This window comes from Coccinella septempunctata, chromosome X (assembly GCF_907165205.1).
Source record: "Coccinella septempunctata chromosome X, icCocSept1.1, whole genome shotgun sequence".
Classification (NCBI taxonomy): domain Eukaryota; kingdom Metazoa; phylum Arthropoda; class Insecta; order Coleoptera; family Coccinellidae; genus Coccinella; species Coccinella septempunctata.
In genome coordinates, this window is record NC_058198.1 from 17,742,892 (window position 1) to 17,759,000 (window position 16,109).

General features: G+C 33.4%; 1 protein-coding gene across 1 annotated transcript; it reads left to right on the forward strand.

The window, feature by feature from the left end:
- The first annotated feature begins 342 nt into the window (after positions 1 to 342).
- On the forward strand, positions 343 to 2,824 carry LOC123322290. The gene is made up of 2 exons (XM_044910232.1): positions 343 to 433; positions 2,149 to 2,824. Exons 1-2 carry the CDS (start codon positions 360 to 362, stop codon positions 2,822 to 2,824), a joined length of 750 nt encoding a protein of 249 aa, XP_044766167.1. The 5' UTR covers positions 343 to 359.
- The last annotated feature ends 13,285 nt before the right edge of the window (positions 2,825 to 16,109 follow it).

A 16,109-nucleotide genomic window follows, 5' to 3' on the forward strand; every position in this document is an offset into this window, starting at 1 on the left:
TTTTTGTTTGTTGGTTCAAAATGTTCAATCCCTGGGTACAGCCTACAATGGCCTACAACTGATGATTAATCAAGAGGAAGCAGACGTGATAGCAATAACTGAGCACTGGAAGTGTATTGATGAACTAAAAACATATCAATTCAGTGGTTATAAACTTGTTTCAAATTTCAGTCGTTCAAGGGGCCGTCATGGGGGTTGTGCCATTTATAGTAGGACTAAATTTAAATGTACTGAAAGGCTGGACTTTAGTTCACTAAATATATGTAATATTTTCGAATGTTGTGCTGTTCAACTGAAATTCGAATGTCGCAAGTTGCTCATTATCTGTGTTTATAGGCCCAACACTGCACCACTTGCTGATGTGGGTTTATTTCTTGAACAGCTCAGGGCAGTTCTTGAACGATGCGCCACAGAGAAGGTTGAATATATTCTGGTAGGTGACTTCAATATTAATATTTTAACGAATTCCCCTGATAAAGTGGAGTTTTTATCCTTATTAGAGAACTTCCATGTGAATGTTACTAACTTTGCACCTACTCGTCCTGCATCTGGGTCTTGCGTGGACAATGTATTGACCTCAGTTACTGGTAAAACTGAAGTTATCGAATACCACATCAGTGACCATTCGGGACTCAAATTCGTCTCCAATCTTCATGTGAATTCAGATAATGTATTACATAATACAAAAATCAAAAAACGTTTCATCAATGAGAAATCCATCGACAATTTTCTCCAGGAACTTTCTTATGCCGTATGGGACGACATCTATGCCAGTCAGCTTGACCCAAACCAACTCTGGAAAGTTTTTCACGAACGCTACTTGGAATATTTTGAACGGTGTTTTCCTAAGCGCACTATTAGAGTATCTCCATCAACAAGAAATTTCAAATATTCTAAGGAAATTAAAGAACTCAAGGGAATTTTGGACAAACTACACACAGTTATATTTGCTAAGCCTGAATATAAGAAAACGTATTCAATTTAAAAAAAAAAATATGATTCTCTTTTGTCCAAGAAAAAAAAGGAATATTACAATAATATTATTCTGAATTCAGAAAATAAGTCGAAAGCTTCCTGGAAGATAATCAAATCACTTACAGGAAAAGGGAGTTTGAACAAGATTCCTCATTCTAGTAGTGACCCTTCTTCGCTTGCAAAAGAATTCAACAACTTTTTTGCGGACATCTCAACAAAGATAACTAAGAACTTGGCCAAATCTCCTATGGGAGATTCGGTGAAAAGGCTGGAGAAATCTTTCTACATGTTCGATATTTCTCAGAATGAAGTTTTGTCCACCGTCAAATCTTTGAAGAATAAAATGTCTTGCGGGTATGATGAGGTACCAATGAAAGTCTTGAAGGCATCAATTAACCATATAATTGAACCACTTACTTTCCTCATAAATCGTTCATTCAAGGAGGGTATATTTCCCGATAACTTGAAGATAGCCATAATAAAACCACTATTCAAGAAGGGTGATATTGATGACTTGAATAACTATAGACCTATAAGTATTCTCCCCTCATTCTCCAAGGTTTTCGAGAAAATTCTTTGCAAAAGATTGTCCAGTTTTTTCCGTAAGTTCGATATACTTTCACCGAACCAGCATGGCTTCCTTAGGGATAGAAGTGTTGAAACTGCTATTTTTGAGCTTCTTAATGAAATAACAGTTGCTATGGAAGAGGGGGAGATTCCATTGGCTATGTTTTTAGATCTTTCCAAAGCCTTCGATTGTGTTGATCATAAAAGACTCTTGGAAATCCTTGAGGAATGTGGAATAAGAGATACACAACTGGAACTTCTGGAGAGTTACCTAACATCTAGAAAACAAAGAGTTGTCCTGGAGGTTAATGGCGATTATTTTACATCAGATGATGTTGATATAACCTTGGGCGTTCCCCAGGGCAGCATTATAGGTCCACTTCTATTCATTGTGTATATAAATTACTTGGCTCTTTTGAATTTTTGTTCATACAAGAAAGTTTCATTGAGATTGTTTGCTGATGACACAAATTACCTGATCCGTTCTCCTTCTATCAGTTCTGCCATTCATGATTCAGATATCGTTATGAACCTTATATTTCAGTGGTTGTCCAATCACAATCTTGTGATCAATGTGGATAAGTCTCAATGTTTGTTTTTCTATAGTGAGAGATCTAAACTTCAGTATCCTACATCGATTCACGTTCTAAATGGTACTGTTCGGGTGGAGGCTGATGTCAGGTTTTTGGGGCTGGTTCTCGATAAACATCTGAAATGGGGACCCCATATCGAGCAATTAAGAAGTAGACTTAACTCCACCTCCTATGCACTTTTCATGTTGAGAAGTCAGGTTGATTTCGAAGTCCTTAAATTGGTTTATTATGCAAACTTCCATTCGCTAATTTCCTATGGAATTATTTTCTGGGGTTGTTCCACTCACGTGGACACAATTTTTGTAACTCAAAAAAGAGCATTACGTACCATGTTAAGATTAGGTTATAGAGCGAGTTGTAGAGGACTGTTTAAGGGAAATAATATTCTGACAGTTTACGGTGTGTACATTTATAAATTGTTAATATTCTTCAGTAAAAACAACCATTACTTCAGAGATTTCAGGAATTTGAATAACACGAGAAGAATGTATCCCTACATTTTACCTTTACATAGTACTGTCAACAGGGGTAAAGCTGTGGAGTGTATGGCTATAACTTTATTTAATGTTTTACCAAGGAAGCTCAGAGATATAATGTGTCATGAAAAATTTAAAAAATCATTGTATAGTTTTATTCTGGATTGTGAACCGTATAGTTTAGAAGAATTTAAGGAGTTTTGTAAGAAATGAACAATGTTTTGTTTTTGTGCGATTTGACTTGTTTCATCTTTTATTCCAAGCTGGTGTAATTGTTTGAGACCAATGAACATTTATTATTATTATTATTATTATTATTATTATTATACTGTACCTGTGTTATTCTGTACCTGTCACCTAGTCAAAGTAACAAATATTTTACTGTATATTTCAATACGTCAATGGTTTTGAATAGGGTTTTTTTGCTTATCAAGAAATAGTAGTCCCGTAAATCAGTTATGGCACTTTTTTGGTTTCCATGATATTGTTCTGGTTTTTTCTACAGATAAATCCCCTTTCTCTTGACAACGTGAATGTAAATGATGAAAAAGAATTCTCTAGAAATTATTAATTTTGAAATATTGTTTGGAGCAGCGAGATTTGAAACAAACTTAAGAATTGAAATACTAATGCGCTTCAATACTTGCTTATCCAGATAGTTATTATCTGTATCGATAACTTATACTTTTCAATTGTTGATATTTTATCATTTCATAATATCAGAAACGTTTGAAAAAATGAACAGTAATATATAATAGTATATTCTTTCTGTAAGAAAAATACTCTGGACAATTATCATTTAAATTCGCATATGTTTCATAAACTCATAATTATATAAAACACTCTATAATTTCAGGTATTTTTAGTGTTAGGCTCAAGTATCACAAAATAACAAAATATTTTATATGTTCTTTTTAGGTATCATAAATAATGGATTGAACACAATAGGTAAAATATCGCAGGAATTTGGACAGGTTGAAAAACAATCTCTTATGAATTCGCCAACGTTTCGGAACTATTTTGTTCCTTTCTCAAGGCTCATCATACAACTAATAAAAGTAACACTTCAAAATTGGTCATAGGAAGTTAAGGATAAATCAACAAACAGTCCGACGTGTGACAGTTAAATTGAACGAATGTAATACGTTGATTCCATAGAAATTTTAAGTCACAGCAATCTAATATCGAATCAGACGACGGAACGGGCAATTGGGTGGTGGGGTGCTAGGGAGGGATGGTAGAGGGGCTATATAACAGCGGAGTAGATGTACAAAGTATTCAGTTGTGAATGTGCTTCGTGCTGCAAATATTGTGTTGTGGTTTACATTTTTTAACTTTGATACTATCGAATTTTATCGTTTCATACTTAAATATTTTTTTCATTGTGGAAGACGAGATGGACAGAAAGAAGATCTTGAGAATGGGATTGGAAAAATTGAAGTCTAAACAAATTGACTTGAGGAGAACAGTTCAAATCAGGAATTTTCTGAAGTCACATGTAGGAGAACGAAAAAGAGGAGAAGTTCCTCAGAAAAAATCCGACAATCACGCTGCAAGAAGAGAAGGTAATCAAGATGAACATAGTAAAAAAGTCTTGAAGAAAATAAATTCCGATGTTGGAGAAAAAAAGCAGTATGTGTCGAACGGAAATCTGAGAAAACGCTTGACGAGGTCTTTCATTCTGAAGGAGATTTTGAATATGACATCTATTAGAAGAAAAGAAGATCCTAATATCCAACTTTTCAATGTGAATGACTACATTGAGATTTTTAGGAAGAAGGAGAAACCTATAAAATGAAAACTTTTGTAGGATTTGTAACTCCAGCCCGCGCTCTATATTCAAAATGAAATATTAACTTCGAAAAAAATTGAAAATTGTTAGATGTAGAGAAAAGACAACAGTACTGTTTTAAGTACTATGCGTAAAAGACTGAACGCTCCTTGACCTGCGATCAAGAAATAGAAAATTCATAATATTGGAGTGCAAGTCTGATATTTGAATTTACAGCATATTCTTAATGAAACATTGATTTTGAAAACAAATAAAAATTGATAGGGGATCATAAAAGTTAACAGTTAGTACTGTTTCAAGTACTATGCAAAAACAATCCACTGAACGCTTCTTGACCTGCAATCAAGCAATAGGTTATGTATGAATTCAGAGTGCAAGTCTGATATAATGAATCATTTATGATATAGAGTGTATTCTAAATGAAACATTAGGTTTGAAGAAAAATTAAAAATTGTAAGGTGTACTCAAAAGACAACGTTAGGTCCCGTTCCAAGTACAGTATAAAAAAAATTAAAACTTCAAAATATGACCAGATATACTAAGTATCAGCAAAAATTAAGTAGGAGGATATCAAATAAGTGAGCCTTCGAATAAGGGCGATAAATAAACGAAATCAACTCAGATATATGAAAACCAACAACTGTTGATTTGTTTGTCCACTTTTATATCAATGTGTATTATGTTCCTGAATTAATTTCGTTTGTTTTGAGTTATTTCATCCTCTCATTTATTGAGACATTGGTTCACTATAACCAGGATAATTTCCAATCCTGCTTTTTTTTTTTCATTCAAGAACATTGTTCTAGGGATTCATCTACTATTTATATCCTACAGATAATTGGAAAAATTTGCTCTTTTCAGTTTCACTAGTTATAATGGCGTCATAGACCTAACGCTACGCTACGCACCGTAATTTTTTATATGTTTTCTCATTATTCCATATGCCAGCTTCAGTTCTCTCGCGAATATTATTATTCCAGTTTCAACCTCAAGAAAAAGGCTACTGCAACCAAAATTTTTCATTATTTTCTCTAATGAATTTCAGCAATCCATTTTAAGAAATTCATGAGAGAAGAAAGTAACTTTTTTATTCGGTTTTTCGAAGTTTTCCATGAGCTATATGGATGTGTAGAGGATGTTTCATTGAAATGAATTAATTTCAAAAGAAATTACCTGAGCCTGAAACAAAGGACAGTTCACATTGACGAATATAATAGACAGATAGAAAATAAGTCAACGTTCATACTTAATTATCGAAATCTCATTTCTCTTGACAAATACAAAGGGGATTTATCTGTAAAAAAAACCAGAACAATATCATGGAAACCAAAAAAGTGCCATAACTGATCTACGGGACTACTATTTCTTGATAAGCAAAAAAACCCTATTCAAAACCATTGACGTATTGAAGTATACAGTAAAATATTTGTTACTTTGACTAGGTGACAGGTACAGAATAACACAGGTACAGTATAACCAATACAATAAACCATCCCTCAACGTTTCCGCCCGCAACGGACCGATTTGGTCATAATTACTACCTGCGAAAACAAGGAATTGTATAGCATGAACTTTGAAGTATTTTGAAATAAGATATTTGATTGTTGATGCATTTTTCGGAAATATTGCAATTAATTATCGATTTATGTTCGAACCCCAGCATCTCAAAATAGAACTTTTTTCTATAAAACGGCCTTTTCAAAATCATTTTGAATATTTTCGATAGCCGGATCAGCATAGAAATCATAAAATATCTAATCTAAACAGCAAATGAAGTTGGACGACCAAAAACTTGCATAAGTATGACTATGTCTATTTTCGACATTATTTTGGTGATATTTTATTTTCACTTTACTGAATGTCACTTGCAATGGTTATTTTTTTTTTAATATCTTCTTTTCGTACTGGGCGTGAATATAATTTCCGATTTTCGTCTTAAATTTTGGAGATAGTGAGGCCTTACAAATGTTTTAGTGTGACTTTCGGACTAATATCAAGTTATTTCCGTATAATTCCCCATTTTGAAAAACGATAGCAGAATATTCCGTATCCAGGAATACCTTGTCAATTTTGGGCATAGTAAGGATAGGATGGATCATAATTCGACTAAAATAGAGGCTTTCATTTAAACAAATTTTTTTCGATGAAAGTACGAAACGAAAGAATTTTTTGGTGGATATGCTGTTAAAAATACATTATGACTTCGACAACAATTCCTGAATGTTGCACCATTCCATCGTTAAAGCATACTGAAAGCTGGAAATCTTGGAAAATTCAATGTCATGTCACCAGAGTCACATGTTACTCGATGGGGAATCAATGCCGTTTTTCAAGAAACCAAGTTTTTAACTCTTATAATATGAAAATATTTCATTTTTATTATTTATTTATTCATTTATTTATTTATTAATTATTATATACTCAAAATTTTTCGGTTTCCCGGTTAAGACCGGGAATCAGACGACGGAACGGGCAATTGGGTGGTGGGGTGCTAGGGAGGGATGGTAGAGGGGCTATATAACAGCGGAGTAGATGTACAAAGTATTCAGTTGTGAATGTGCTTCGTGCTGCAAATATTGTGTTGTGGTTTACATTTTTTAACTTTGATACTATCGAATTTTATCGTTTCATACTTAAATATTTTTTTCATTGTGGAAGACGAGATGGACAGAAAGAAGATCTTGAGAATGGGATTGGAAAAATTGAAGTCTAAACAAATTGACTTGAGGAGAACAGTTCAAATCAGGAATTTTCTGAAGTCACATGTAGGAGAACGAAAAAGAGGAGAAGTTCCGCAGAAAAAATCCGACACTCACGCTGCAAGAAGAGAAGGTAATCAAGATGAACATAGTAAAAAAGTCTTGAAGAAAATAAATTCCGATGTTGGAGAAAAAAAGCAGTATGTGTCGAACGGAAATCTGAGAAAACGCTTGACGAGGTCTTTCATTCTGAAGGAGATTTTGAATATGACATCTATTAGAAGAAAAGAAGATCCTAATATCCAACTTTTCAATGTGAATGACTACATTGAGATTTTTAGGAAGAAGGAGAAACCTATAAAATGAAAACTTTTGTAGGATTTGTAACTCCAGCCCGCGCTCTATATTCAAAATGAAATATTTACTTCGAAAAAAATTGAAAATTGTTAGATGTAGAGAAAAGACAACAGTACTGTTTTAAGTACTATGCGTAAAAGACTGAACGCTCCTTGACCTGCGATCAAGAAATAGAAAATTCATAATATTGGAGTGCAAGTCTGATATTTGAATTTACAGCATATTCTTAATGAAACATTGATTTTGAAAACAAATAAAAATTGATAGGGGATCATAAAAGTTAACAGTTAGTACTGTTTCAAGTACTATGCAAAAACAATCCACTGAACGCTTCTTGACCTGCAATCAAGCAATAGGTTATGTATGAATTCAGAGTGCAAGTCTGATATAATGAATCATTTATGATATAGAGTGTATTCTAAATGAAACATTAGGTTTGAAAAAAAATTAAAAATTGTAAGGTGTACTCAAAAGACAACGTTAGGTCCCGTTCCAAGTACAGTATAAAAAAAATTAAAACTTCAAAATATGACCAGATATACTAAGTATCAGCAAAAATTAAGTAGGAGGATATCAAATAAGTGAGCCTTCGAATAAGGGCGATAAATAAACGAAATCAACTCAGATATATGAAAACCAACAAATGTTGATTTGTTTGTCCACTTTTATATCAATGTGTATTATGTTCCTGAATTAATTTCGTTTGTTTTGAGTTATTTCATCCTCTCATTTATTGAGACATTGGTTCACTATAACCAGGATAATTTCCAATCCTGCTTTTTTTTTTTCATTCAAGAACATTGTTCTAGGGATTCATCTACTATTTATATCCTACAGATAATTGGAAAAATTTGCTCTTTTCAGTTTCACTAGTTATAATGGCGTCATAGATCTAACGCTACGCTACGCACCGTAATTTTTTATATGTTTTCTCATTATTCCATATGCCAGCTTCAGTTCTCTCGCGAATATTATTATTCCAGTTTCAACCTCAAGAAAAAGGCTACTGCAACCAAAATTTTTCATTATTTTCTCTAATGAATTTCAGCAATCCATTTTAAGAAATTCATGAGAGAAGAAAGTAACTTTTTTATTCGGTTTTTCGAAGTTTTCCATGAGCTATATGGATGTGTAGAGGATGTTTCATTGAAATGAATTAATTTCAAAAGAAATTACCTGAGCCTGAAACAAAGGACAGTTCACATTGACGAATATAATAGACAGATAGAAAATAAGTCAACGTTCATACTTAATTATCGAAATCTCATTTCTCTTGACAAATACAAAGGGGATTTATCTGTAAAAAAAACCAGAACAATATCATGGAAACCAAAAAAGTGCCATAACTGATCTACGGGACTACTATTTCTTGATAAGCAAAAAAACCCTATTCAAAACCATTGACGTATTGAAGTATACAGTAAAATATTTGTTACTTTGACTAGGTGACAGGTACAGAATAACACAGGTACAGTATAACCAATACAATAAACCATCCCTCAACGTTTCCGCCCGCAACGGACCGATTTGGTCATAATTACTACCTGCGAAAACAAGGAATTGTATAGCAGGAACTTTGAAGTATTTTGAAATAAGATATTTGATTGTTGATGCATTTTTCGGAAATATTGCAATTAATTATCGATTTATGTTCGAACCCCAGCATCTCAAAATAGAACTTTTTTCTATAAAACGGCCTTTTCAAAATCATTTTGAATATTTTCGATAGCCGGATCAGCATAGAAATCATAAAATATCTAATCTAAACAGCAAATGAAGTTGGACGACCAAAAACTTGCATAAGTATGACTATGTCTATTTTCGACATTATTTTGGTGATATTTTATTTTCACTTTACTGAATGTCACTTGCAATGGTTATTTTTTTTTTAATATCTTCTTTTCGTACTGGGCGTGAATATAATTTCCGATTTTCGTCTTAAATTTTGGAGATAGTGAGGCCTTACAAATGTTTTAGTGTGACTTTCGGACTAATATCAAGTTATTTCCGTATAATTCCCCATTTTGAAAAACGATAGCAGAATATTCCGTATCCAGGAATACCTTGTCAATTTTGGGCATAGTAAGGATAGGATGGATCATAATTCGACTAAAATAGAGGCTTTCATTTAAACAAATTTTTTTCGATGAAAGTACGAAACGAAAGAATTTTTTGGTGGATATGCTGTTAAAAATACATTATGACTTCGACAACAATTCCTGAATGTTGCACCATTCCATCGTTAAAGCATACTGAAAGCTGGAAATCTTGGAAAATTCAATGTCATGTCACCAGAGTCACATGTTACTCGATGGGGAATCAATGCCGTTTTTCAAGAAACCAAGTTTTTAACTCTTATAATATGAAAATATTTCATTTTTATTATTTATTTATTCATTTATTTATTTATTAATTATTATATACTCAAAATTTTTCGGTTTCCCGGTTAAGACCGGGAATCAGACGACGGAACGGGCAATTGGGTGGTGGGGTGCTAGGGAGGGATGGTAGAGGGGCTATATAACAGCGGAGTAGATGTACAAAGTATTCAGTTGTGAATGTGCTTCGTGCTGCAAATATTGTGTTGTGGTTTACATTTTTTAACTTTGATACTATCGAATTTTATCGTTTCATACTTAAATATTTTTTTCATTGTGGAAGACGAGATGGACAGAAAGAAGATCTTGAGAATGGGATTGGAAAAATTGAAGTCTAAACAAATTGACTTGAGGAGAACAGTTCAAATCAGGAATTTTCTGAAGTCACATGTAGGAGAACGAAAAAGAGGAGAAGTTCCGCAGAAAAAATCCGACACTCACGCTGCAAGAAGAGAAGGTAATCAAGATGAACATAGTAAAAAAGTCTTGAAGAAAATAAATTCCGATGTTGGAGAAAAAAAGCAGTATGTGTCGAACGGAAATCTGAGAAAACGCTTGACGAGGTCTTTCATTCTGAAGGAGATTTTGAATATGACATCTATTAGAAGAAAAGAAGATCCTAATATCCAACTTTTCAATGTGAATGACTACATTGAGATTTTTAGGAAGAAGGAGAAACCTATAAAATGAAAACTTTTGTAGGATTTGTAACTCCAGCCCGCGCTCTATATTCAAAATGAAATATTAACTTCGAAAAAAATTGAAAATTGTTAGATGTAGAGAAAAGACAACAGTACTGTTTTAAGTACTATGCGTAAAAGACTGAACGCTCCTTGACCTGCGATCAAGAAATAGAAAATTCATAATATTGGAGTGCAAGTCTGATATTTGAATTTACAGCATATTCTTAATGAAACATTGATTTTGAAAACAAATAAAAATTGATAGGGGATCATAAAAGTTAACAGTTAGTACTGTTTCAAGTACTATGCAAAAACAATCCACTGAACGCTTCTTGACCTGCAATCAAGCAATAGGTTATGTATGAATTCAGAGTGCAAGTCTGATATAATGAATCATTTATGATATAGAGTGTATTCTAAATGAAACATTAGGTTTGAAAAAAAATTAAAAATTGTAAGGTGTACTCAAAAGACAACGTTAGGTCCCGTTCCAAGTACAGTATAAAAAAAATTAAAACTTCAAAATATGACCAGATATACTAATTATCAGCAAAAATTAAGTAGGAGGATATCAAATAAGTGAGCCTTCGAATAAGGGCGATAAATAAACGAAATCAACTCAGATATATGAAAACCAACAAATGTTGATTTGTTTGTCCACTTTTATATCAATGTGTATTATGTTCCTGAATTAATTTCGTTTGTTTTGAGTTATTTCATCCTCTCATTTATTGAGACATTGGTTCACTATAACCAGGATAATTTCCAATCCTGCTTTTTTTTTTTCATTCAAGAACATTGTTTTAGGGATTCATCTACTATTTATATCCTACAGATAATTGGAAAAATTTGCTCTTTTCAGTTTCACTAGTTATAATGGCGTCATAAAACTAACGCTACGCTACGCACCGTAATTTTTTATATGTTTTCTCATTATTCCATATGCCAGCTTCAGTTCTCTCGCGAATATTATTATTCCAGTTTCAACCTCAAGAAAAAGGCTACTGCAACCAAAATTTTTCATTATTTTCTCTAATGAATTTCAGCAATCCATTTTAAGAAATTCATGAGAGAAGAAAGTAACTTTTTTATTCGGTTTTTCGAAGTTTTCCATGAGCTATATGGATGTGTAGAGGATGTTTCATTGAAATGAATTAATTTCAAAAGAAATTACCTGAGCCTGAAACAAAGGACAGTTCACATTGACGAATATAATAGACAGATAGAAAAGAAGTCAACGTTCATACTTAATTATCGAAATCTCATTTCTCTTGACAAATACAAAGGGGATTTATCTGTAAAAAAACCAGAACAATATCATGGAAACCAAAAAAGTGCCATAACTGATCTACGGGACTACTATTTCTTGATAAGCAAAAAAAAACCCTATTCAAAACCATTGACGTATTGAAGTATACAGTAAAATATTTGTTACTTTGACTAGGTGACAGGTACAGAATAACACAGGTACAGTATAACCAATACAATAAACCATCCCTCAACGTTTCCGCCCGCAACGGACCGATTTGGTCATAATTACTACCTGCGAAAACAAGGAATTGTATAGCAGGAACTTTGAAGTATTTTGAAATAAGATATTTGATTGTTGATGCATTTTTCGGAAATATTGCAATTAATTATCGATTTATGTTCGAACCCCAGCATCTCAAAATAGAACTTTTTTCTATAAAACGGCCTTTTCAAAATCATTTTGAATATTTTCGATAGCCGGATCAGCATAGAAATCATAAAATATCTAATCTAAACAGCAAATGAAGTTGGACGACCAAAAACTTGCATAAGTATGACTATGTCTATTTTCGACATTATTTTGTTGATATTTTATTTTCACTTTACTGAATGTCACTTGCAATGGTTATTTTTTTTTTAATATCTTCTTTTCGTACTGGGCGTGAATATAATTTCCGATTTTCGTCTTAAATTTTGGAGATAGTGAGGCCTTACAAATGTTTTAGTGTGACTTTCGGACTAATATCAAGTTATTTCCGTATAATTCCCCATTTTGAAAAACGATAGCAGAATATTCCGTATCCAGGAATACCTTGTCAATTTTGGGCATAGTAAGGATAGGATGGATCATAATTCGACTAAAATAGAGGCTTTCATTTAAACAAATTTTTTTCGATGAAAGTACGAAACGAAAGAATTTTTTGGTGGATATGCTGTTAAAAATACATTATGACTTCGACAACAATTCCTGAATGTTGCACCATTCCATCGTTAAAGCATACTGAAAGCTGGAAATCTTGGAAAATTCAATGTCATGTCACCAGAGTCACATGTTACTCGATGGGGAATCAATGCCGTTTTTCAAGAAACCAAGTTTTTAACTCTTATAATATGAAAATATTTCATTTTTATTATTTATTTATTCATTTATTTATTTATTAATTATTATATACTCAAAATTTTTCGGTTTCCCGGTTAAGACCGGGAATCAGACGACGGAACGGGCAATTGGGTGGTGGGGTGCTAGGGAGGGATGGTTGAGGGGCTATATAACAGCGGAGTAGATGTACAAAGTATTCAGTTGTGAATGTGCTTCGTGCTGCAAATATTGTGTTGTGGTTTACATTTTTTAACTTTGATACTATCGAATTTTATCGTTTCATACTTAAATATTTTTTTCATTGTGGAAGACGAGATGGACAGAAAGAAGATCTTGAGAATGGGATTGGAAAAATTGAAGTCTAAACAAATTGACTTGAGGAGAACAGTTCAAATCAGGAATTTTCTGAAGTCACATGTAGGAGAACGAAAAAGAGGAGAAGTTCCGCAGAAAAAATCCGACACTCACGCTGCAAGAAGAGAAGGTAATCAAGATGAACATAGTAAAAAAGTCTTGAAGAAAATAAATTCCGATGTTGGAGAAAAAAAGCAGTATGTGTCGAACGGAAATCTGAGAAAACGCTTGACGAGGTCTTTCATTCTGAAGGAGATTTTGAATATGACATCTATTAGAAGAAAAGAAGATCCTAATATCCAACTTTTCAATGTGAATGACTACATTGAGATTTTTAGGAAGAAGGAGAAACCTATAAAATGAAAACTTTTGTAGGATTTGTAACTCCAGCCCGCGCTCTATATTCAAAATAAAATATTAACTTCGAAAAAAATTGAAAATTGTTAGATGTAGAGAAAAGACAACAGTACTGTTTTAAGTACTATGCGTAAAAGACTGAACGCTCCTTGACCTGCGATCAAGAAATAGAAAATTCATAATATTGGAGTGCAAGTCTGATATTTGAATTTACAGCATATTCTTAATGAAACATTAATTTTGAAAACAAATAAAAATTGATAGGGGATCATAAAAGTTAACAGTTAGTACTGTTTCAAGTACTATGCAAAAACAATCCACTGAACGCTTCTTGACCTGCAATCAAGCAATAGGTTATGTATGAATTCAGAGTGCAAGTCTGATATAATGAATCATTTATGATATAGAGTGTATTCTAAATGAAACATTAGGTTTGAAAAAAAAATTAAAAATTGTAAGGTGTACTCAAAAGACAACGTAAGGTCCCGTTCCAAGTACGGTATAAAAAAAATTAAAACTTCAAAATATGACCAGATATACTAATTATCAGTAAAAATTAAGTAGGAGGATATCAAATAGGTGAGCCTTCGAATAAGAGCGATAAATAAACGAAATCAACTCAGATATATGAAAACCAACAACAAAGTAACTTTTTTATTCGGTTTTTCGAAGTTTTCCATGAGCTATATGGATGTGTAGAGGATGTTTCATTAAAATGAATTAATTTCAAAGAAATTACCTGAGCCTGAAACAAAGAACAGTTTACATTGACGAATATAATAGACAGATAGAATAGAAGTCAACGTTCATACTTAATTATCGAAATCTCTATTCTCTTGACAAATACAAAGGGGATTTATCTGTAAAAAAAACCAGAACAATATCATGGAAACCAAAAAAGTGCCATAACTGATCTACGGGACTACTATTTCTTGATAAGCAAAAAAAACCCTATTCAAAACCATTGACGTATTGAAGTATACAGTAAAATATTTGTTACTTTGACTAGGTGACAGGTACAGTATAACCAATACAATAAACCATCCCTCAACGTTTCCGCCCGCAACGGACCGATTTGGTCATAATTACTACCTGCGAAAACAAGGAATTGTATAGCATGAACTTTGAAGTATTTTGAAATAAGATATTTGATTGTTGATGCATTTTTCGGAAATATTGCAATTAATTATCGATTTATGTTCGAACCCCATCATCTCAAAATAAAACTTTTTTCTATAAAATGGCCTTTTCAAAATCATTTTGAATGTTTTCGATAGCCGGATCAGCATAGAAATCATAAAATATCTAATCTAAACAGCAAATGAAGTTGGACGGCCAAAAACTTGCATAAGTTTGACTATGTCTAATTTCGACATTATTTTGGCGATATTTTATTTTCACTTTACTGAATGTCACTTGCATTGGTTATTTTTTTTTTAATATCTTCTTTTCGTACTGGGCGTGAATATAATTTCCGATTTTCGTCTTAAATTTTGGAGATAGTGAGGCCTTACAAATGTTTTAGTGTGACTTTCGGACTAATATCAAGTTATTTATTTTTTGGTGAGTTGGAGTTTGTATTGGACGAAATTTTTGCTTGTTATTCGGATGCGATCATGATGGGGACATGAATAATTGCATGATTCAGAATTCTGCCCGTTCGAGGGCGATGAGGAACATATTGGAATCCTATAACCTAAAACTAGTGAATAACAGGCCCACGCAACACAGTGCTACCTGTGATACGTTACTCGACTTGTTTATAACGTCTATACCTAACAGAGTGGTTGCCAGTGGACAACAGCATGCTTATCAATTTTCTCGTCATGACCTGGTGTTTGCTGGATTTAAACTCAAATGCCCTAAACCTAAGCCTCGAGTTATTAAATGTCGGAATTTAGGAGGTGTCGATCTGGCGAGGCTGGTTCAAACTGCGAGGGCTGCTGATTGGGAATCGGTTTATCAAGCTCCTACTTTGGATGCAAAGGTGGCTATTTTTAATGAATTAATATTAAAAATCTACGACGAATTAGCGCCCCTGAAACTCATTAAGGTTAGACATTCTCCATGCCCCTGGTTAACTGAAGAGATCAAGAATGCAATGAAATAGGGAACATATCGTACTGCGAGGAACACTTGCAATCGGATGTGCAGGAGTGCAAAGAGAGATTATCTCCACGAAAATCTTGATGGCGCACCACCAAGGAAGGTCTGGCAGACTTTGCGCTCAGTTGGGGTGGGCGAGAGGCACAGCCCACCTTGTGCAAATTTTGATCCCTCTCTGCTTGCCAGGCATTTTGCAAATTCTGGTACTAGGATTAATGAAAGTATTAAGACAAATACATTGATGAAGTTAAGCTCATGTTCTCCACCAGGTAGTGTGTTCGATTTTGTGCCCATTAATGAAGACGATGTTAAGTCTGCTCTGGGAGAGGTTGGTTCAGGGTCGGTTGGTTCCGATGGTATTGGAGTGGGCCTTCTGAGGCTCATTGCGAATGAGATTCTTCCTGTGCTCTCACATATCTACA